The sequence below is a fragment of the Cucumis sativus genome, chromosome 4 (assembly GCF_000004075.3).
Source record: "Cucumis sativus cultivar 9930 chromosome 4, Cucumber_9930_V3, whole genome shotgun sequence".
NCBI classification, from domain to species: domain Eukaryota; kingdom Viridiplantae; phylum Streptophyta; class Magnoliopsida; order Cucurbitales; family Cucurbitaceae; genus Cucumis; species Cucumis sativus.
The window spans coordinates 24,129,226-24,152,146 of NC_026658.2; the positions used below are offsets into that span (position 1 = coordinate 24,129,226).

At 34.1% G+C, this 22,921-nt stretch overlaps 1 protein-coding gene across 1 annotated transcript; it reads left to right on the forward strand.

Moving 5' to 3' along the window:
* Positions 1-258: 258 nt before the first annotated feature.
* LOC101221766 lies at positions 259-20,517 on the forward strand. Its single transcript, XM_031884339.1, has 18 exons — positions 259-492; positions 619-806; positions 908-1,012; positions 1,170-1,241; positions 1,387-1,534; positions 15,261-15,343; positions 15,428-15,483; positions 15,719-15,855; positions 15,982-16,072; positions 16,163-16,228; positions 16,307-16,529; positions 17,190-17,291; positions 17,711-17,796; positions 17,897-18,019; positions 19,063-19,132; positions 19,246-19,337; positions 19,923-20,027; positions 20,308-20,517. Exons 1-18 carry the CDS (start codon positions 311-313, stop codon positions 20,386-20,388), a joined length of 2,010 nt encoding a protein of 669 aa, XP_031740199.1. The 5' UTR covers positions 259-310; the 3' UTR covers positions 20,389-20,517.
* The last annotated feature ends 2,404 nt before the right edge of the window (positions 20,518-22,921 follow it).

The window sequence follows — 22,921 nt, forward strand, 5'->3', positions numbered from 1 at the left end:
TTGTAACGAGCTATCAACAATTTCTATTCATATATTAATGTTAACCGATGGTATCTTAGAAATATGAATTCATAAATGTTCGTCACTTTTTTGGTCACATGTTTGTTTTGTTTGTTATTTTTGTTGATATAGAATTTCCATTTGGTGCAGACGTCAAAGTTCACGTGGACCCAAAGTTCATATTCTTCCCAATAGGGAGGCGCCACGTATCGATGTTTATGAACAATTCTAACGGCCGTCCCTAAGATCTCCCGGTAGTGTAATTGCACCGATAGATGATACTGACTGAATCACCGCTCTAAGAAGAACAATGGCTTCCTCTGTCTCATCTTCAGTTACTAACCAACTAGAGAAAATCACTGCACCCTATGGCTCATGGAAGTCTCCGATCACCGCCGATGTTGTGTCCGGCGCCTCCAAGCAAATCGGCGGTGCTGCTGTTGATGGTTCCGGTCGCCTTATCTGGCTTGAATCACGGCCCTCTGAATCTGGGTATGGATAGTGTACTACTTTCCTTTGTGTTTCTAAATGGAAATTCCAATGACAGACAATCCCGTTTGTTCTAAGTTCATTTTCAGTGTAAGTTCATTTTCGGTTTGAAATGTTGAATTGGTTTAGGCGGGAAGTTCTTGTCAAGGAACCGGAGAAGCTGGGCGGTGAAAATATTGATGTTACTCCAAAGGAGTTTTCAGTTCGGACTACTGCACAGGAGTACGGCGGTGGTGCTTTCATGGTGTCTGGGGACACAGTAGTCTTCTCTAATTTTGAGGATCAGAGACTGTATAAGCAATCAGTTAAACCCCATGGTTGCCCCAATGTTGACTTATGCTAAAGATTAAGTCAATGAACTTATAACTTAATATTTCAAGTTTGTATTTCTTATAGCTTGCATTATCTATGATGCCAGATTCTGCTCCTCGACCCCTTACTCCAGATTATGGTGGTCCGTTGGTTAGTTATGCTGATGGAGTGTTTGATTTATGTTTCAATCGTTATATCGCTGTACGGGAAGGTAGATATTAATGTATGGTTATGTTATCATTTGGGGCCTGTATGATAGGGTCTATAACATATCTATCTTTTCGATATTTCCTTTGATAAGAAATACTGCTGCATTAATTTTGGGAAGATTTATTTGTTTGTTAAAATTTTACTTCAATCTTTGGTAGACCGTCGCATCAGTAGCTCAAGTCCAACTACGACCATTGTATCTATAAGACTCGAAGGGAAGACTATAGAAGGTAAGGAAGAGCTATGCTGTTTCATGCAAAATGAAGCTAGATACTAATGGAAACAGGAAACCTAAATCAAGGAGTTTCTGAGGTGGGACTTTTTTGCTGATGAATTGTGTTGTTGTATTTTGCATCCTGCGTGAATGTTTATCAGATCCAGAGGTACTTGTTGAGGGAAGTGACTTTTATGGTTTTCCTCGAGTGGATCCCAAAGGGAAACGGATTGCATGGATCCAATGGCATCACCCGAACATGTCATGGGATAAATCAGAGCTTTGGGTTGGTTACTTTTCTGATAGTGGGTGAGTTCGAGGTTGTTTAAGTAACTCCTTACGGATATTCTTTTCTTACTGCATTGACATCTTTGCTTATAACATTATATTGAAAAGAGAGACAACGAGTTCACACCAATTTACGTGGAAACCCGAGTACCGGGAGAAAAACCACGATTGTTTGTGTTGTTATTATTTTCTAATGAATAAAGCAATAGGTACAAGGGAGAATAAATAGAGTACACAATGGAATAAAAAAGGAAAAGATTTAGGAAAATAAGGAATACATTCCCATAATCTTTCCATAATTATTCTAGGATTCTAACAAGGAAAAAGCCTAGAAAAAAAGGAAAGAATTCCAACACTCCCCCTCAAGTTGGGACGTAAATATCAATGAGGCCCAACTTGCTAACGCAGAAGTCGAAGTTTGGTCTGAGAAGTCCTTTGGTAAGAACATCAGCAACCTGTTGACTCGAAGGGATGTACGGAATGCATATGCTCCCACTGTCAAGTTTTTCTTTGATAAAATGTCGATCAATCTCAACATGTTTAGTTCTATCATGTTGAACAGGGTTGTTAGCAATACTAATAGCGGCTTTATTATCACAGAAAAGCTTCAATGGTGTCTCACATTCCTGATGAAGATCTGTCAAAACTTTCTGAAGCCAAATTTCCTCACATATTCCTAAACTCATAGCTCTATATTCAGCCTCAGCGCTGCTCCTGGCCACAACACTTTGCTTCTTTACTCCTCCAAGTTACAAGATTGCCCCAAACAAAGGTACAGAATAACCAGAGGTAGATTTTCTGTCAACAACAGATCCTGCCCAATCCGAGTCAGTGTATGCCTCAACGGTCTTTCTGTCTGTTTTTCTAAACATCAGCCCTTTACCAGGTGTTGATTTTAAGTATCTCAAGATTCTGTTGACAGCTTTCATGTGTTCCTCATTAGGGGTCTGCATAAACTGGCTGACAACACTCACAGCAAAGGAAATATCAGGACGAGTATGAGATAAGTAAATTAATTTACCCACGAGGCGTTGATACTGTTCTTTATCAACTGGAACTTGATCATCAGAGTTTCCTAGTTTGCAGTTGAATTCCATAGGAGTGTCAGTGGGACGACATCCTAACATACCTGTCTCAGTTAACAAATCAAGGATGTATTTTCTTTGAGATACGGAGATACCTTCTTTTAGATCTGGCCACCTCCATTTCCAAGGAAATATTTCAAATTTCCCAAATCCTTGATTTCAAACTCATCGCCCATTCTCTGCTTTAATTGACTGATTTCTGCCTGATCATCTCCAGTCAAAACAATGTCATCCACATAAACTATTAGAACAGCAATCTTTCCTGTTTTGGAAACCTTTGTAAATAAAGTATGATCAGAGTGTCCCTGCCTGTACCCTTGGGACTTGACAAAGGTAGTGAATCTGTCAAACCATGCTCTGGGAGACTGTTTCAGACCATATATAGATTTCTGGAGTTTACACACATGCTGACCAAACTGGGCTTCAAATCCAGGCGGAGGGCTCATGTAGACTTCCTCTACGAGGTCTCCATTCAAAAAGGCATTCTTTAACATCCAGCTGATATAAAGGCCAATCTTTCATCATTCAACCCGGATTCACAGCAACAGATAGCAGAACTCTAATAGTATTCAACTTAGCAACTGGAGAAAAAGTTTCTGAATAGTCAATACCATAGGTTTGAGTAAATCCCTTCGCAACTAACCTTGCCTTGTGTCTGTCAAGAGTACCATCAGCTTTGTATTTGAGAGAGAACACCCATTTGCATCCCACAGTTTTGTGTCCCTTAGGTAGAGTACAAATGTCCCAAGTACTATTCTTTTCAAGAGCTTTCATCTCTTCCATGACAGCATTCTTCCATTCAGGATACTTTAAAGCAGTGTAGATATCTTTTGGTATTATGGTAGAGTCAAGGCTTGCTGTAAAAGCTCTGAACTGAGGAGAGAGACTATTGTAGGAAACATAATTGCAAATGGGGTGTTTAGTACAAGACCTGGTGCCTTTTCTCAGAGCAATGGGAATGTCAAGAGAGGAATCATACTCATCTGATTTTCCTGTATGACCCTGTTCCGCTTCATTATTACGGGTTTCTATTCTGACCTCAATCTCATCACCACTGTCCTTTTCTTCCACGTTTTCAAGAGCAAGCAACATTAGACCTGTCATTCTCACTTATCATATTCTTAGTACAGGGTTCAGTAGGGTTTTCCATACCTTGATCTCGAGGAGGTTCAGAGTCTTGGACTGGAGCCGGCGGCTGACTAGTAGGGGAACCGACTTCCTTTTTGTGATTCCTCCTGTAGTACGTTTTCCAGGGGACTTGGTTTGTGGGTAGGACTATGGAATGAGGAATGATGTTAGACACAACACTAGGAGTGGGTTCGATGAATTCAAAGGTGTTGTTAGACTCTTCACTCACACTCTCCCCCTGAAGATGGCTAACGGGAAAGTAGGGTCGATCCTCACAGAAAGTAACATCCATAGTGACAAAGTATTTTTTGGATGGTGGGTGAAAACATTTATAACCACGCTGGTGAGGGGGATACCCAACAAACACACATGCCTGAGCCCGAGGGGTAAATTTGGTTTGATTAGGGCCAAAATTATGGACATAAGCGGTACACCCAAACACACGAAGAGGAACTTCAGAAACATGACGAGTCGATGGGTAGGACTCCTTAAGACAATCTAAGGGAGTTTGAAAATGAAGAATACGAGAAGGCATTCTATTGATTAAATGAGCTGCTGTAAGAATAGCATCTCCCCACAAGTATGAAGGAAGGGAAGTAGAAAGCATAAGGGAACGGGCTACTTCCAGAAGGTGACGGTTTTTTCGCTCGGCCACTCCATTTTGTTGAGGAGTGTAGGCGCACGAGTTTTGATGAACAATCCCCTTGGAAGCAAGAAATTCACTAAGGTTATGGTTTTGGAATTCCCGACCATTATCACTCCGAAGAATAGCAATTTTTTGATGGAATTGTGTTTCAATGGTGTGATAGAAATTTTGAAACATAGAGGAAACCTCAGATTTATCAGTGATAAGGTAGACCACAGGTAAGACGGGTATGATCATCAATGAAGGTTACGAACCACCGTTTTCCAGATGAGGTTGTTGTCTTGGATGGTCCCCAGACATCACTATGAACAAGAGTGAAGGGTTGGGTTGGTTTGTATGGTTGTGTGAGGGAAAAGAGACTCGATGTTGTTTGGCCTGAATACACACATCACAAGATAAGGTAGTCATCTCAACTTTAGAGAAGAGATGTGGAAATAAATGTTTCATATATTGAAAGTTAGGGTGGCCTAAACGAAAATGCTGTTAGCTTTTTGGCCCTTAATCTCAAATTAATTTATTTTAATTATTCAATTAATTTATGTTTTGATGATAACAAATTTGATTTTTTTATTGACAATTTTATTAATTTGAATAGACCATATCGTAGAGCTTGGAAAAATGATTCTAACGCCTCTTGAATCACCCAAATCGAAGTTCAAATGAAGAAAATATTGCTAAAAGAAGCTTAACGAAAAAATACCCGAGATGGTGACGTGGCGACCAAGCATTCAATTTGAACCAATTAGAGAAAGCCACTTGGAGCAATGAAGGAGTAACAAATGTGGCTTTTTGTTATGTTTTATTGGCTTTTATAAAGAAAATGAATTTAAAAGAAAAATGATTTTAATATTATTATTTTTTCTTGTGTCTAACGGCTAGTTTTTTTAAAAGAGGGTGAAGTTGCTTTATTGATTTCTTTTTAAACAAAATATTTTGAAAAGACATATTATTATATTATTATTTGTATTGTGTCTAACGGCTAATTAAGTTTAAATCTCAACCATTCATTTTTCTTTTACTTATATCTAATGACCCAAATGATTTTGAATTTATCTTTCCTCTCTTTTTAAATACTTCACATTTACACAAGATCACAACATCTTTACAATCCTCAAGCAAAAAGCCAACATTGTTATTCTCTCTAAAGCTTCCAATTTTTATTCTTTTCATCTTATTCTTGAGAGCTTCTTATTGTATTGTGAGGATTAAATTTGTGAGCTTCAAATTGTATACTCACTCTTTTAGAGAGTTTTCTTTTGTGTGATTTAAAAATTTCAACATATTGTAACGGTTGGATCCTAACCCGTGGAAAGGATCGGGTTTGCTCTTGAACCCGAAAAAGGAGCAAGAATCGGTTCGGCTCAAATCCGTGGAAAGAGTCCAAAGAAGATTTTCAATCAAAATCCCAAGGGGTGCTTGGGAAAGTGGATGTAGGTTGAGTTTAACCGAACCACTATAAAATTACGGTGTCTTCTTCTCTAACTCTTTTCTAATTATTTTTTAATTTAATTTTAGTTACATATTCTTATTGGTTGAGTTTGATTGCATACTTCCATTCATATCTTTTTATCAATCTTGTTATTTAACAAAGTTTACAAAGTTCTTTATTTAAATTTTAGAAAATATCTAATTAGTTGATTTTACTTTTTATTTGTCAAAAAGTTTATTTAAACCCTATTCACCCCCCTCTAGGGTTGCCATACCGATCCAACAATTGGTATCAGAGCAAGGTTGCTCATCTTGAAATTTTAATTTCTTGATAAACTTTATTGTTAGAGCATTATGGCAAACCTATTGGCAAATGGTATTGTTGAAGGTCAATCTACTTCTAGACCTCCTTATTTTGATGGTTCAAATTATGCATATTGGAAAGCTAGAATGAAAATTTATTTGCAATCTATTGACTATAATTTGTGGTTAATTGTTGCTAAAGGTCCTTATGTACCCATGAAAAATGTTGATAATGTTGATACGCCTAAATTAGAAGAAGAGTATGATGAAAATGAAATGAAAAAGTGTTCATTTAATGCTAAGGCTATTAACTGTTTGTATTGTGCCTTGAGTAAAGATGAATTTAATAGAATATCCATGTGTTCTTCCGCTCAAGAAATTTGGAATACTCTTGAAATTACTCATGAAGGAACAAATCAAGTTAAAGAGTCTAAAATTAGCATGTTTGTTCATAATTATGAATTGTTTAAGATGGATGCTAATGAGACTATCACCGATATGTTTACTAGATTTACTAACATCATAAATGCTTTGAAGGGTCTTGGTAAAGTTTATACAACTTCCGAAAATGTTAGAAAAATTCTAAGGTCTCTACCTAAGACTTGGGAAGCTAAGGTAACGGCGATTCAAGAAGCAAAGGATCTCACCAAACTTCCACTAGAGGAGCTTATTGGCTCACTCATGACTCATGAGATCATCATGAAGGAGCACTTGGAGGATGAGTCCAAAAAGAAGAAGAGCATTGCATTAAAGACTATCTCCTTGGAAGTTGATCCCGAAGATGAGGATGGCCTTGATGAAGATGACATTGCTTATTTCTCACGTAAGTACAAAAATTTCATAAAAAGAAAGAAATATTTCAAGAAACACCTATCAACCCAAAAAGAGTCAAAAGGTGAGAAAAGCAAAAAGGATGAGGTGATTTGTTATGAATGCAAAAGATCGGGTCATATAAGAACGGATTGTCCTCTCCTCAAATCATCTAAGAAATCCAAGAAGAAGGCAATGAAGGCTACATGGGATGATAGTAGTGAAAGTGAAAGTGAAGTTGAAGAAATGGCAAATCTTGGTCTCATGGCTCATAGTGACAAAGATGATGAACATGATGATAAGGTAACTCTAGAACCTCTTTCTATTGATGAATTATTTGAAAATTTTGAAAGCATGCAAAATGACCTAGAAAAACTTAGTTCTAAGTATGTTGTGCTTAAGAAGAAATACAATGTTTTAATTAGTGAAAATAAGTCTTTACTTGATACAATTGCTTGCTTTAAAGAGAATGAAAATTTTGAGCAAATTGAAGAATTGAATGTCTCTAGTGATAAGCATGTTTGTATTGAGAAAGATGCTTTGCTTGATAAAGTTAGATTTCTTGAGCATGATAGTTGTGAAAAAGATAACTTGATTAAAGTGCTTAAAGAAAATGAACTAAGTGTTTTACAAGAACTTGATAAAGCTAAAGAAACTATTAAAAAGTTGACAATAGGTGCTCAAAGATTGGACAAAATTATTGAAGTAGGAAAATCTTATGGTGATAAGAGAGGTTTAGGCTATATTGATGAATCATCTACTCCATCAAGTTCTAAAACTACATTCGTTAAAGCATCACCTATTGTGCCTAAGTTTAACATGTCTAATCATGTGTCTAATCATGTTAAATCTAGTTTTGTACCCATATGTCATAATTGTGGTGTTGAAGGTCACATTAGACCTAAATGCTTTAAATTGAAGTATGCTCAAAATACTTATTCAAGAAGAAATTTTTCGCAAAGAGCAAAGTTTTACATTGCTCCAAGGAAGAATTTCTCCAATAAAAGTAGAGTACATAAATTTGTTATGAAAAATAAATCTTTGCATAATGTTGTTTGTTTTTCTTGTGGCAAGTATGGACATAAAGCTTATTCTTGTTACCTATCTAGATCTAGTGCTTGTAATGTCTATGAAAAAATGAAATGGATCCCTAAATATGTAAATGCTAACATTCTAGGACCCAAACAAGTATGGGTACCAAAGGATCAAACTTGAAATTAGTTGTTTTTAGGTTTGTTTGAAAGCCTCCAAGAAAAACAAATGGTACTTGGATAGTGGTTGCTCAAGACACATGACGGGAGACCGATCCAAGCTTATCTCTTTCTCCAAAAAGAATGGAGGCATGGTAACCTTTGGTGACAACAAGAAAGGTAAAATAATTGGTAAGGGTAATATAGGAAATGATTCATCTACTTTGATTGAAAATGTTCATTTGGTTGATGGTTTAAAGCATGATTTGCTTAGTATTAGTCAATTGTGTGATAAAGGATTTAGAGTAATATTTGATAAAAGAAATTGCATAATTGAAAATGTTAGTGATAGAAAAGTTTTGTTTGTTGGAAATAGGGATGAAAATGTGTACACTCTTGATTTGAATGATTATCCTATTATTGATAAATGTCTTTCGGTTTTGCATAATGATTCTTGGTTATGGCATAGAAGACTAGGACATGCTAGCATGCACTTAATTTCAAATATTTCTAAAAATTGTTTGGTTAGAGGTCTTCCTAGTTTTAAATTTGAAAAAGACAAAGTTTGTGATGCTTGTCAAATGGGTAAGCAAACTAAGTCCTCTTTCAAATCTAAAAATGTGATCTCTACTACTAGACCCTTACAACTATTACACATGGACTTATTTGGCCCTTCTAGAATTGCTAGCTATGGAGGAAATTATTATGCTTTTGTGATAGTTGATGATTTTTCTAGATTTACTTGGGTTTTGATGATAAAACATAAGGATGATGCTTTGAAAAGTTTTATTAGTTTTGCAAAAAGAGTACAAAATGAAAAAGGATTTTTTATTTCCAAAATTAGGAGTGATCACGGAGGAGAATTTGATAATGATGCTTTTAAAGCTTTTTGTGAAGAAAATGGTTTTTCCCATAATTTTTCCTCTCCAAGAACTCCTCAACAAAATGGTGTAGTTGAAAGGAAAAATCGTACTTTGCAAGAATTTGCTAGATCAATGTTGAATGAGTATGGTTTACCTAAATATTTTTGGGCGGAAGCCGTTAACACCGCTTGCTATGTTTCAAATAGAGTTTTAGTTAGACCATCTTTAGATAAAACTCCTTATGAACTTTGGCATGGAAAAATTCCAAATATTGGGTATTTCAAAGTTTTCGGTTGTAAATGTTTTATTTTGAATAACAAAGAAAAACTTGGAAAATTTGATTCTAAGACGGATGTTGGTATTTTTCTAGGATATTCCTCTACTAGTAAAGCTTATAGAGTTTTCAATAAGAAAACTTTAGTTATTGAGGAATCTATTCATGTTGTATTTGATGAATCTTGGAATAATGTTTCTAATGAGTCTATTTGTAGTGATGATTTAGAAAAAGATTTTGGAGATTTACTTGTTAATGACAAAGGCAAAGAAATTGTTCCAAGTATGCAAGATGTGAACATCATAGAGAAGAAAGAAGAGGGTTCTTCATCCTTGCCTAAAGAGTGGAGATATGCTCTATCCCATCCCAAGGATCTAATTCTTGGCAATCCCGAACAAGGTGTCAAAACTCGTTCTTCTCTTAATTTATTTAGTAATCTTGCTTTTGTGTCTCAAATTGAACCTAGAAGTTTTAAAGATGCCGAATGTGATGAGTTTTGGATTTTAGCTATGCAAGAAGAATTAAATCAATTTGAAAGAAACAAAGTTTGGAAATTAGTCCCTAGGCCTTCTAATGCATCTATAATCGGAACTAAATGGGTTTTTAGAAATAAGATGGATGAAAATGGAAATATCATTAGAAATAAAGCTAGACTTGTAGCTCAAGGTTATTGTCAAGAAGAAGGTATAGATTATGAAGAAACTTTTGCACCGGTTGCTAGATTAGAAGCTATTAGAATGTTGCTTGCTTTTGCTTCTTATAAAAATTTCATTTTGTATCAAATGGATGTAAAAAGTGCTTTTTTAAACGGTTATATTGTGGAGGAAGTTTACGTAGAACAACCTCCGGGCTTTGAAAGTTTTGATTTACCTAATCATGTTTATAAGTTGAAAAAGGCTCTTTATGGCTTAAAACAAGCTCCAAGAGCTTGGTATGATAGACTTAGCAAGTTTTTACTTGAGAATGACTTTAAGATGGGAAAAATTGATAATACTCTATTTATTAAAGTTAAAAATAATGACATGCTTATAGTACAAATTTATGTGGATGATATTATATTTGGTTCTACTAATTCATCTTTGTGTGAAGAATTTTCCAAGTGTATGCATAATGAGTTTGAGATGAGTATGATGGGAGAACTTAGTTTCTTCCTTGGTCTTCAAATCAAACAACTCAAGGATGGCATCTTCATAAGTCAAGAAAAATACACAAGGGATTTGCTCAAGAAATTCAAATTAAATGAAGGTAAAGTTGCAAAAACTCCTATGAGCACTACCACTAAGCTTGACAAAGATGAAAAAGGTAAGTGTGTGGATATAAAGACTTATCGAGGTATGATTGGATCTTTACTTTATTTGACCGCTAGTAGACCCGATATCATGTTTAGTGTATGTCTTTGTGCTAGATTTCAATCTTGTCCTAAAGAATCACATTTCCATGCTGTTAAAAGGATACTTAAATATTTGCTTGGAACTATTGATGTTGGATTATGGTATCCTAGAAATGTTGAGTTTAATTTGGTAGGATATTCCGATGCGGACTTTGCCGGTAGTTTACTTGACCGTAAAAGTACTAGTGGGACTTGTCAATTTCTTGGTAGTTCCTTAGTATCTTGGTTTAGTAAAAAGCAAAATTCGGTTGCCTTATCCACTACCGAAGCGGAATATATTGCGGTTGCTAGTTGTTGTGCACAAATTCTTTGGATGAAACAAACTCTTTGTGATTTTGGATTAAAATTTGATAATGTGCCTATATTTTGTGATAATACTAGTGCCATAAATTTGACTAAGAATCCTATTCATCATTCTAGAACTAAGCATATAGATATTAGGCATCACTTTATTAGAGAGCATGTACAAAATGGTCATATTACTCTTGAGTTTGTAAGTTCCAATAATCAATTAGCGGATATATTTACCAAACCTTTGAGTGAAGAAAGCTTTTGTAAAAATAGGCTTGAGCTTGGAATTATTCGTTGTGATGCATCTTGATTTTATATCTTACTTGATATTGTTACCCTAATGCATATTGATAGGGGGAGAATTAGACATTTTGTATGTGTTCATATTTTTTTGGGAGAGCTAACTTCCTTGGTATTGTTTTTGATGATTCCAAAGGGGGAGAAGTATAAGAAAAATATGTTTTTATCAATTTGTTGCATAATTGTTTCTATTGAATAATGCATATTTTTTTAGAGAAAAATTAATTAAGGACAAAGAAGGTTCTCTTATCAATTGTTTTCAAGTATGATCTTTGTGGTGAAATATATACATGAGCTTTATGGTTATACATCTTGATAATAGAATTACTTGTTGATCATGTGTGTTTCAAGTTATTTTTCTTCAATGATTTGTCATCATCAAAAAGGGGGAGATTGTTGGCTTTTTGGCCCTTAATCTCAAATTAATTTATTTTAATTATTCAATTAATTTATGTTTTGATGATAACAAATCTGATTTTTTTATTGACAATTTTATTAATTTGAATAGACCATATCGTAGAGCTTGGAAAAATGATTCTAACGCCTCTTGAATCACCCAAATCGAAGTTCAAATGAAGAAAATATTGCTAAAAGAAGCTTAACGAAAAAATACCCGAGATGGTGACGTGGCGACCAAGCATTCAATTTGAACCAATTAGAGAAAGCCACTTGGAGCAATGAAGGAGTAACAAATGTGGCTTTTTGTTATGTTTTATTGGCTTTTATAAAGAAAATGAATTTAAAAAAAAAATGATTTTAATATTATTATTTTTTCTTGTGTCTAACGGCTAGTTTTTTAAAAGAGGGTGAAGTTGCTTTATTGATTTCTTTTTAAACAAAATATTTTGAAAAGACATATTATTATATTATTATTTGTATTGTGTCTAACGGCTAATTAAGTTTAAATCTCAACCATTCATTTTTCTTTTACTTATATCTAATGACCCAAATGATTTTGAATTTATCTTTCCTCTCTTTTTAAATACTTCACATTTACACAAGATCACAATATCTTTACAATCCTCAAGCAAAAAGCCAACATTGTTATTCTCTCTAAAGCTTCCAATTTTTATTCTTTTCATCTTATTCTTGAGAGCTTCTTATTGTATTGTGAGGATTAAATTTGTGAGCTTCAAATTGTATACTCACTCTTTTAGAGAGTTTTCTTTTGTGTGATTTAAAAAATTTCAACATATTGTAACGGTTGGATCCTAACCCGTGGAAAGGATCGGGTTTGCTCTTGAACCCGAAAAAGGAGCAAGAATCGGTTCGGCTCAAATCCGTGGAAAGAGTCCAAAGAAGATTTTCAATCAAAATCCCAAGGGGTGCTTGGGAAAGTGGATGTAGGTTGAGTTTAACCGAACCACTATAAAATTACGGTGTCTTCTTCTCTAACTCTTTTCTAATTATTTTTTAATTTAATTTTAGTTACATATTCTTATTGGTTGAGTTTGATTGCATACTTCCATTCATATCTTTTTATCAATCTTGTTATTTAACAAAGTTTACAAAGTTCTTTATTTAAATTTTAGAAAATATCTAATTAGTTGATTTTACTTTTTATTTGTCAAAAAGTTTATTTAAACCCTATTCACCCCCCTCTAGGGTTGCCATACCGATCCAACAAATGCCACAACATACAATCTTGTTCAGAAGTAGTGAAATAGGAAGATAAGAGGCTAGTCCTAGGAATGCTACTAGAAGAGGTATCGTCATCAAGGAGGTAGAGTCCCCTGCTATGCCGGGCAGTGCCAATCATCCTCCCCGAGCTCAAGTCCTGAAAAGAGACAGAATCTGGTAAGAATATTGCTTTGCAGTTTAACTCATGAGTGATCTTGCTTATCGAAAGCAAATTATAAGATAGTTTGGGCACATGCAAAACATTATGTAAGGAGAGCCCTGCACAAGGAGAAATCTTCCCCTTTCCAGCAACGGGGGCCAAGGAGCCATCTGCAATTCTAATTGTCTCGTTCCCAGCACAAGGAATGTAAGATACAAAATGTTCAGATGACCCAGTCAAATGATCTGTGGCACCAGAGTCCAGAATCCAGGGGTTCTTCCCATCAATACTAACAAGACCGAAGGAATGAGGTATACCTGATTGGACAATGGCACCTAAAGTGGCAAGACTGAGATCAGTTTGGTTTTTGTGTGGGTCGGATTGTTGAGGAGGTTCAGCAGACTCACTCACATACGCCCGCCCTGTGTTCTGTTTGTCATTGGAAGGGCGTTTCTTACTTCCTGGGGGACGACCATGTAACTTCCAAACATTGTTCTTTGGTATGCCATTGTTTTTTGCAATGCTCACAGACAGGAATTGGTTTTCCCATTATGCTTGTCACTGCTACTGTTAGAAGATCTTGCACTAAAAGCAGCAGAGTCAATAGTAGGGGTTGCGGAAATATTCATAGCACTTGTGCGATCTTCCTCGAGGCGGATTTTCAGAGCAAACTTCCATCAGGGAGGGAATCGGTCTTTGACCTAGTATACGCCCTCGAACTACATCAAACTTAGGATTAAGACCAGCAAGAAAGTCATAAATCCTGTCATTCTCTTCAATTCTCGAGTACTGTACACCATCAGTGGGATCACGCCAGACTAGTTCTCTGCATAGGTCCATTTCTTGCCATATAAGAGAAAGCTTATTGAAAAAGGATGTGACATCCATGGTTCCTTGCTTGCATTCATGAACTTGCTTTCTCAGCGTGTATAGACGAGAGGCATTCTGACGTTTTGAGTAAAGTGTCTGGGCTGTGTCCCAAATATCCTTGGCTGTTGCAGCAAACAATAACGGCTTGCCAATTTGAGGTTCCATACTATTGATCAATATGGATCGAAGAATAGAGTCTTCTGCCTTCCAATATCGTTCATGTGGGTCGCCCGGTTGGGGGCGAGGTATTTCCCCTGTCAGAAAGCTAAATTTTTGTCGTCCTTCGAGGACCATCTTTACTGACTGAGACCATGAGAAATAGTTGTTGCCATTCAACTTTTCTCCTGAAAGATGATACATGGAAGACTGAGCCACCGTATTAGTCAAATAAGGAGAGGATACATTAGAGAACGAGTTTACCGGATTCTCAGAATACATCGGTAGAGTGGATGTCGTCCCTAAGGTAGCCTCAAGTGCTGCTATCTGTTGTCGAAGCCCTTCCAATTGTTGATGAACTATTCCCGAGGAAGCTTGCACGTTACGGTTAGAATATGCCGAAGATTCACCAACCTCAAATGTTGAGTGAATTTGAGAGTTTTTAACATCGGGATGGTAGCTAGGATCATTGGGTGGCTGGCCATACAGATTTGACGGCAGAAGCGGTGGTAGCCGATTGGAATTAGATGGCAGAACATAAATCGGGGCGTGGGGAGCAATATAGGCCGCGGACGAAGGAAAGGGTTGGACAGATGGGATGGTCGGCGCCGTCTGAGGAAGAAAACCAGGCGCGTGGTGGTCCGGCGACGGCGCGTGGTGGTCCGCGCGACGGCGCGTGGTGGTACGGCGACGGCGCGTGGTGGTCCAGTGGCGGCGCGGACCGCTGCGGTAATGACGAAAAAATTATTTTCGGACGTTTTCTGTAGCCGGCTTAATAATTCGTCCATGGCAGCACTCATCCGAGCATCGATGGCAGCAGCTACGGCAGCACTAAAATTGATGGCTGTCCCTTCTGTTTGATTTTCATAAGTGGTTTTGGTTTTTTTTGGGTTTCTAGGGTGTTTTCATTGTCCCGCTCTGATACCATATTGAAAAGAGAGACAACGAGTTCACACCAATTTACGTGGAAACCCGAGTACCGGGAGAAAAACCACGATTGTTTGTGTTGTTATTATTTTCTAATGAATAAAGCAATAGGTACAAGGGAGAATAAATAGAGTACACAATGGAATAAAAAAGGAAAAGATTTAGGAAAATAAGGAATACATTCCCATAATCTTTCCATAATTATTCTAGGATTCTAACAAGGAAAAAGCCTAGAAAAAAGGAAAGAATTCCAACACATTAGTATTTTCTTTATACCAATGTCATGAGATAGCTTCTACTCTGCAGCGAAATCAACAAGCATGTCTGTGTTGCTGGTCGTGAACCAGAGCTAGTGGAATCACCAACTGAGCCTAAGTGGTCCTCTGAGGGTACTTGCTTATGCCATTCGATTAATGAACTGTTTCATGTCCCAATTTCTTACAACTATTAGTTCATCTGATGGGAATGTGCAGGAGAACTTTTTTTTGTTACTGATAGGAAAAATGGGTTCTGGAATCTATACAAATGGGTACGTTTTCTTGTTCAGTTTTTGCTTCAATGATATGCTGTCTTAACCACCAATCTTATCAAGAGGTCCCAAAAGAAATAGTGTATGTAATCATACGCAACAAAATTGGGACAATGTGGAACAACTGCTCATATTTCAGTTGGTTATATTGAGCTAAATGAGTGCATTAATTATATCGAGTCATGACTATAGTGGTAACTCAGCCTTTATTTTCCTTGTGTTGTTATGGGTCTAGCTTGAGGCAGATAATGAGGTGTCTCCAATTTACTCTTTGAATGCGGAGTTTTCGCGACCAGTTTGGGTTTTTGGAATAAACTCTTATGGTTTCTTACCTGGCAATGAAGGAGAAAACTATATACTATGCAGTTATAGGTAACCAAAACTTTGGTTTGTTGCACATGTGTTATCTTGTATTTTTCTTGACTTTTTATGTTTCAATATGCACATACCAAATAATAAAAATTTTCACCAACATCATGGTTTTTCCATTTCATTCAGGCAGCATGGCAGGTCATATCTTGGAGTTCTGGGTGATGGACAAAGCTCTCCATCTCTGCTTGATATTCCCTTTTCAGATATTGATAACATTGTACTATCACAATCATCTCTTCCTCCATTCTCATAAAAGTCTATTTTGCATGTGAGTGGTATGTAAGAGGAGTATCTTTTACCTTTGCAGACTATTGGCAACCATTGTTTTTATGTGGAGGGAGCGTCGGCCTTTCATCCACCATCAATTGCTAAGGTAATGCTGTTGCTCTTTCATTTTCCTTTTTTAACCTATGATTTTGTATATCGCGTCAATGGTTCTTTCTGTGTGTAGGTTACTCTAAAAGATAAAAGCTTGAAAGTAGATGAGTTCGCTATTATCTGGTCGTCATCGCCTGATATTTTGACATATAAGTCGTACTTCAGTACTCCAAAGTTAATAGAATTTGCAACAGAAGTGCCTGGTGAGAAGGCTTATGCCTTCTTTTATCCACCATTCAGTCCCATTTACCATTCTAGTGGGGATGAAAAGCCTCCATTGTTGCTGGAAAGCCATGGTATGTACAAGGCAGCTTAAATTTGACAATGGTGGCTAAATAGCGATGTGACTTAGTTCCTGTTCTTTTAATAAAAAAAAAAACAGAATTTTTAGCAATAGTTACATTTCACACGGTAGGAACTATCATTTAAGATGATCAACTAATGATCAAAAGACTTTTGACGAGAATTATTCCTACAATTCAAACACACTGGTCATTGATACTCATGAACATCTGTATTTATATATGATTTTCTAGTATTTTTCGAAAATGTTAGTCATTGATTTCTTGGACAAAGACGGTCCATGACGCTAAAATCTCAAGGTGCTCACATTTTATTTAAAATGGGTTTCATCTTTGTTAAATAAATATTTAGATTCCTAACTAAATTTAAAAAACTAAAACAAGTTTAGAAACTACATTTTACAAAAATATATTTCAAAAGTGTGCCTTATTTTTTAAAATTTGGCTAAATTCAAACTTATCTTTAGGAAATGTGAAAACAATACTAAAGAATCAGTTAGGAAAAGTTTAAATTTTGAAATAGAACTCTAAAAATGAACTTGTCATTAAACAAAGGCATAAGTAGCTTCCCTATACTTTGGTTGCCAGCACCGTTAAATTCTCATATTTATTGCTTTCTCCTTGTTTATATAGTTTATGTTTGAGTTATGACAGGAGGCCCAACGGATGAAGCGCGTGGAATATTAAATCTAAGAATTCAGTATTGGACTAGTCGAGGATGGGCTTTTGTCAATGTTAACTATGGAGGAAGCTCTGGTATGTATACTTGTGCATTATTATTTTGCAGAAGTTTTCGGAGTTTTAATATAATAGTACAATTTTCCCATTGGAATGTCTTAATTATGGTTCTCTAATGTCAAATTTCAGCTTTTGACATACTAACAATATATGCATGATATGAATAGATTTTGGATTTTTAGCCTAGTTAAAGTTTTCATTTAGATATTCTTGAAGCGATTGTGCATTGGTTCACTCTAAATTATATTGGTGTAAGTGGTGGATGATACTTATGCAAATTCTTCTTATTTTCATTTCCTCTGCATGAACCGCCAATTGTGGTGCTATTTAACTAATGTGCCTATCCTAATAACTATTGTGGTTTGTTTTGTTTATTGAAGAAAAAAGGTGCATTTTTGTGTTAGTATATTGTATCAAGAAGTTTTTCTTTTCTGAAGGTTACGGGAGGGCCTATCGAGAAAGGCTTTTGAGGAAGTGGGGAATTGTTGATATCAATGACTGTTGCAGCTGTGCAAGATATTTGGTGGATCTCTTTTGACATCTATTTTCCTTCAAAACTTGAAAGTTGTGCTCAATTCTTAATAACATGTTTGAAACATTATACTTAATACTTATTTGTGTAGGTCGATTCAGGATTAGTTGATGCAGAACGATTATGCATCGATGGGGAATCTGCTGGGGGATACACTACACTAGCTGCTCTTGCTTTCAGAGATACATTTAAGGCAGGAGCTTCCTTGTATGGTGTAAGTGACCAATCATATAGTTGATTCTAAAGTATAATTATAATAATTTGTATCAAAGCATGGTTCTTAAATGATGTCTTGATTGTGTCACTGATGGTGTATCTCTTTGCAAAGGGACTTTATTCTTTTTTTATTGTGTAATACCTTTTGTTTTAAAGTGCTGTGTTTTAAGAATTGCACATTTCGTCAGCTACCGATACGTTAGGGAAGAGATGGAATCCATATCAGATATGTATCTGATACGGATTCATCTAGATACACCTTGGATTTGTGTCTGATATGTGATTCTGAGCAACACTTTTATTTAATTTAATCTTGTGAAAAGATATGTTGAGAGATATAGTTTTATATTTTAAAAGTTTAAATAAAAGAAAAAAAAAACTATAAGTAAATCAAAAGCTTAATAAAGAAAAAAGAAACAAAACAAAAATTAAGTACCATGTCTATCGTTGCCGACGTGTTAGTTGGAGACGAAGATGATGCTTGCGATTAGAGGACCTTGAAAAAAAAGGGAAATTGGGAAGACGAAGGGTTCAATAAGAGAATACAAAAACAAAGAAGATTAAATGAAAAGTGAAAAGACTATTATTAATGGGATTGAAGAGTCATTTAATATTATTAAATATCATTTAAGAAGGGCTATTTTTTCTTTGTACGTGTCCCATACTATGACAAGGTTTCTCTTTCACTTTTTTTAACCTTGTTTACTATTTGTTTGTTTTGTTTATATCTTAAATTAGCTAATTTCTACTTTTCAACCTTTTATTTTCAGGTTAGAGTTGTATTTAATTTAGATTTAAAGTATGTCAAACTAAATTAACTATGAGAATAAAATCTATTAGGTTTGGATTAGACTGAGTTCAAATGGAAGATGGAAGATGGAATTTGAAATTTTAATTTCGATGTGTACACCACGTCCATGTTTAGATTAGTTTTATAAGTGTAAAAAGAATGTTTATAAACGTTAGAAGGTCAATCGAAATGTACTCTAATTTTCGTTGATGTTGAAGGTTTTATTTATTTATTTGGTTTGTTTGGAACAGATATCTGACTTGAGCATGTTGAAGGCTGAAACACACAAATTTGAATCTCATTATCTTGATAATCTTGTTGGTGAGTTTGGAAAAATATAATGGGATCTCAATTTGAGTTTCTTTAGAAATCCCATTACTACTTCTTAGTCCCATTACTACTTCTTAGTCCTGATTCAACTTTGTGGATTGCAGGAGATGAAATAGACTTTTATGAAAGGTCGCCGATTAATTTTGTTGAGAAATTTTCATGTCCATTAATCTTGTTCCAGGGATTGGATGACAAAGTAAGCAGTTTAAGTTTTTTTTTCTTTTTTTTTTTGAGTTAAATTACAGATTTGGTCCAGAAAGTTAGAATTTAGCATGGAAGAGCATGATAGACCAAAAAACTGAGTCGATCAAACAAAACCAACAAAATTGAAGGTGGTTGGTCGGAGATGAGGGATTTGGTTGATGTCGGTTTGGGAAAAATCGAAATCAACAATGCAAAAGAATTGCAAAAGACTATTTAGGGTCGGTTTACACTTCTTCACGATCAAGGTCGGTTTGCACTTCTTCACGGTCAAAGTCAGTTTGATCATTCACTAAACCGACCATAGTGAGTTTGGTGACAATTTGATAGGAAAACTGACTCCAATCGACTGATACACATCCATAGAATTTAGTTCTTATAGTTTGACAAAAACCTCCTAAACAAACTCTATGATTTTTGATCAATTTCTAGTGAATGCTTCCTACCATATGAACTATTTTGGAAGATTTTTCGAGCCATTAAGGATTAAATTCTAACTTTCTCCAAACATGAAAGGCCAAAGGTGTAATATATAATTAATTTTTCTTTGTTTTCCCTTCTCTAATTCAACTTTGTTCAGGTTGTGCCTCCTATTCAAGCACGTAAGATCTACCAAGCATTGAAAGAGAAGGGCCTCCATGTGGCTTTAATTGAATACGAAGGAGAACAACACGGCTTTCGCAAGGTATACACTTTGAGTTTGTTTGAAACATATTTTCAAAGTGTTTACTAATTAATAAATCATATTTTTTATTGTTTGACGACCACCAAAAACAACTTTTGATGTGTAGTTTAAACCGTTTTTTTAATCAAAAGTTTAAAATGAAAATGAGTTTTTTTTTTTTTTGTAAGAAACACATTTTCTTCTCAAGTTAAACTGTACTCTTTAATCTATATTGTAAGTTGAGTTTGGAATATCAGTTTATCAAAGGAAATTACAAGCTAAAGCTGGAGTGTTTGCACAGGCGGAGAATATAAAATTTACGTTGGAACAACAAATGCTGTTCTTTGCAAGAATGGTGGGACACTTTGAAGTTGCTGATTAGATCAGTTCAATCACACTGTTTCCTTCAAAGTTTCGATGTTGGTTGGTTTGAAGTTTTTAAGTACAACATTATGGGACTCATAATACAAATATGAAATATATAGTGCCTGCCACTGCCTTTTTACCCTCAGGAGTATAAATTCAGAAATTATATGGTATACATCCATTAATTCCAAGAATGGTTGAATATGTGAAAATTTATAATGTTAAAAAGTTCAAGATCTTGTATGGCTACCAAAATTTATGAACCAAAACTGTTAGTTTCAGTTTCAGTTTTGTTAGATAATCAAACAACAAAACTGATGAACAGTTCATGTTTCAACGATTAAAAACTGAATTTTTATCATTTTTTTTCTTTTAATATAGTTAAAGTGTAGAATTATTATTATTTTTTTAATCAAAGTTTCCATTTGGTTAATGTTGAAAGGATTTGGAAGAATGAAGATTGAAAATTGAGTTGAGAATGAAGGCAATTTGTCGTCTAATTAGTTTAAAAAGGGTGATTATAACTAATGACAATTTTAGGAATAATTATATACTTTTTTAAAAATATCAAAATAAATTAAAATATTTATCAATCATAACAAACTTTTTTTATTGTATCAATAATAGCTAGTGATATTCTTTTATCATTGGTTATCAATATGATAGATTTATCATTGGCTATCGATATCATAGAGAGTCAATGGCTATCAAATGTTTGTTACAGTTTCAAATTTTATTATAACTTGTAAATATTTTGTCAAATTTGTTATTTTTGACAATCCTACTAATAATTAAGTATATAACCATATTTTTAAAAAATTGCAAATATAACAAAATTTATCGATTAAAAATCAATATTTACAACATGTTCTATCATTAATAGATTATAACCTATCTTTATGATTTTTTAAAAATATTATTATATACTTAATTATCTTGATTTTAATTATTATATTTACAACAGGTCAAACTCAAACTTATTCATTACAGCCCACAACAGTTGATGCACCAAGAGTCCGCTAAGTTAGATGACTTATAAATGAGAATTTAATAGGATCACCCAAAATTGGAATCATAGGTAAAAAAAAGATATTTGTAAATATAATAATTAAGTTAGAAATATTAATATATAGGATTTTTTTTAAAAATAATGTAAAATTTGAAACATATTTCAAAAATAGGGTAGTTGCAAAACTATTTTCAAAAATAGGTGTTTTGAGGTGAAGTCGTGGACGGGGTACACGACTGGCCCCCACATACTCTATTTTTTCCTTATTTTTATATTTATACTACACTGGGCCCCACATTTTTTAATTTACTCATTATTTATATAAGTGGGTCCCACACACTTCATTTTTTCTCATTATTTATATATACATACTCACATATAATATAATATAATATATATATTATACATTCAAATTCTAAAAATATCTTTCTTTATTAAATTAATTTATTTTTTTATTTTTTTCTTTATATATATTTAAATATCACAATCTTCAATCTTCAATTTTTCTTATTAAATTCATTTTTCTAATTTAATTTAATTCTTTCTTAATCAAAATTATACATATATTTTTTTTCCAATTTTCAATTTTTTTTAAAAAAATCTCATATATTAACAAAACATGTTATTAAAAATATATTAAACAAATTAAAAGAGTAATAATAATAATAATTTATATATATATATATATTTATTTATTTAATATCTCAATCTTCAAATTTTCTTATTAATTCATCTTTTCTAATTTAATTTAATTATTTCTTAACCAAAATTATATATATATTTAAATATATATAAAGAAAAAAATAAAAAAATAAATTAATTTAATAAAGAAAGATATTTTTAGAATTTGAATGTATAATATATATATTATATTATATGTGAGTATGTATATATAAATAATGAGAAAAAATGAAGTGTGTGGGACCCACGTATATAAATAATGAGAAAATTAAAAAATGTGAGGCCCAGTGTAGTATAAATATAAAAATAAGGAAAAAATAGAGTATGTGGGGGCCACTGCATGGAAGTCGTGTACCCCGTCCACGACTTCACCTCAAAACACCTATTTTTGAAAATAGTTTTGCAACTACCCTATTTTTGAAATATGTTTCAAATTTTACATTATTTTTAAAAAAAATCCTAATATATATAGTAAAACATTTTAAAAGTTTTATAAATATAACAAATCTATTGAAATTTAGAAATCTATCAGGCTAAATTTTAAAAATAAGGTTATAACACACAATTATATGATATTTTGTTAGTGATATTGTATTTGAATGAAATGATTGAAATGATTGAAATACTTGCTTGCACTTGAAAAGACAAGTCTCCCCTTGGGGTTTTTGTATGGTTCATCTCTTCACATTCTAATGATACCATACATTTATTATTATTTTATTTTTGCATATCATTAATAGATACCGTTAAGAGTCATCTACAGCTTTTCAAATTTTACAAATAATTTCCAATAACTTTGACTTATTTTTCATCACGTGGCTCATTCTTATCCTTTAATCACTTTCAATTGAATTAAACA

Excerpts from the sequence above, each read along its gene's own strand:
- LOC101221766 (XM_031884339.1), top strand. The coding sequence starts at position 311 with ATGGCTTCCTCTGTCTCATCTTCAGTTACTAACCAACTAGAGAAAATC. Across the intron at positions 807-907 it reads GCAATCAGTTAAACCCCATG|ATTCTGCTCCTCGACCCCTT; the intron begins GTTGCCCCAATG and ends CTATGATGCCAG. Across the intron at positions 1,242-1,386 it reads CGAAGGGAAGACTATAGAAG|ATCCAGAGGTACTTGTTGAG; the intron begins GTAAGGAAGAGC and ends AATGTTTATCAG.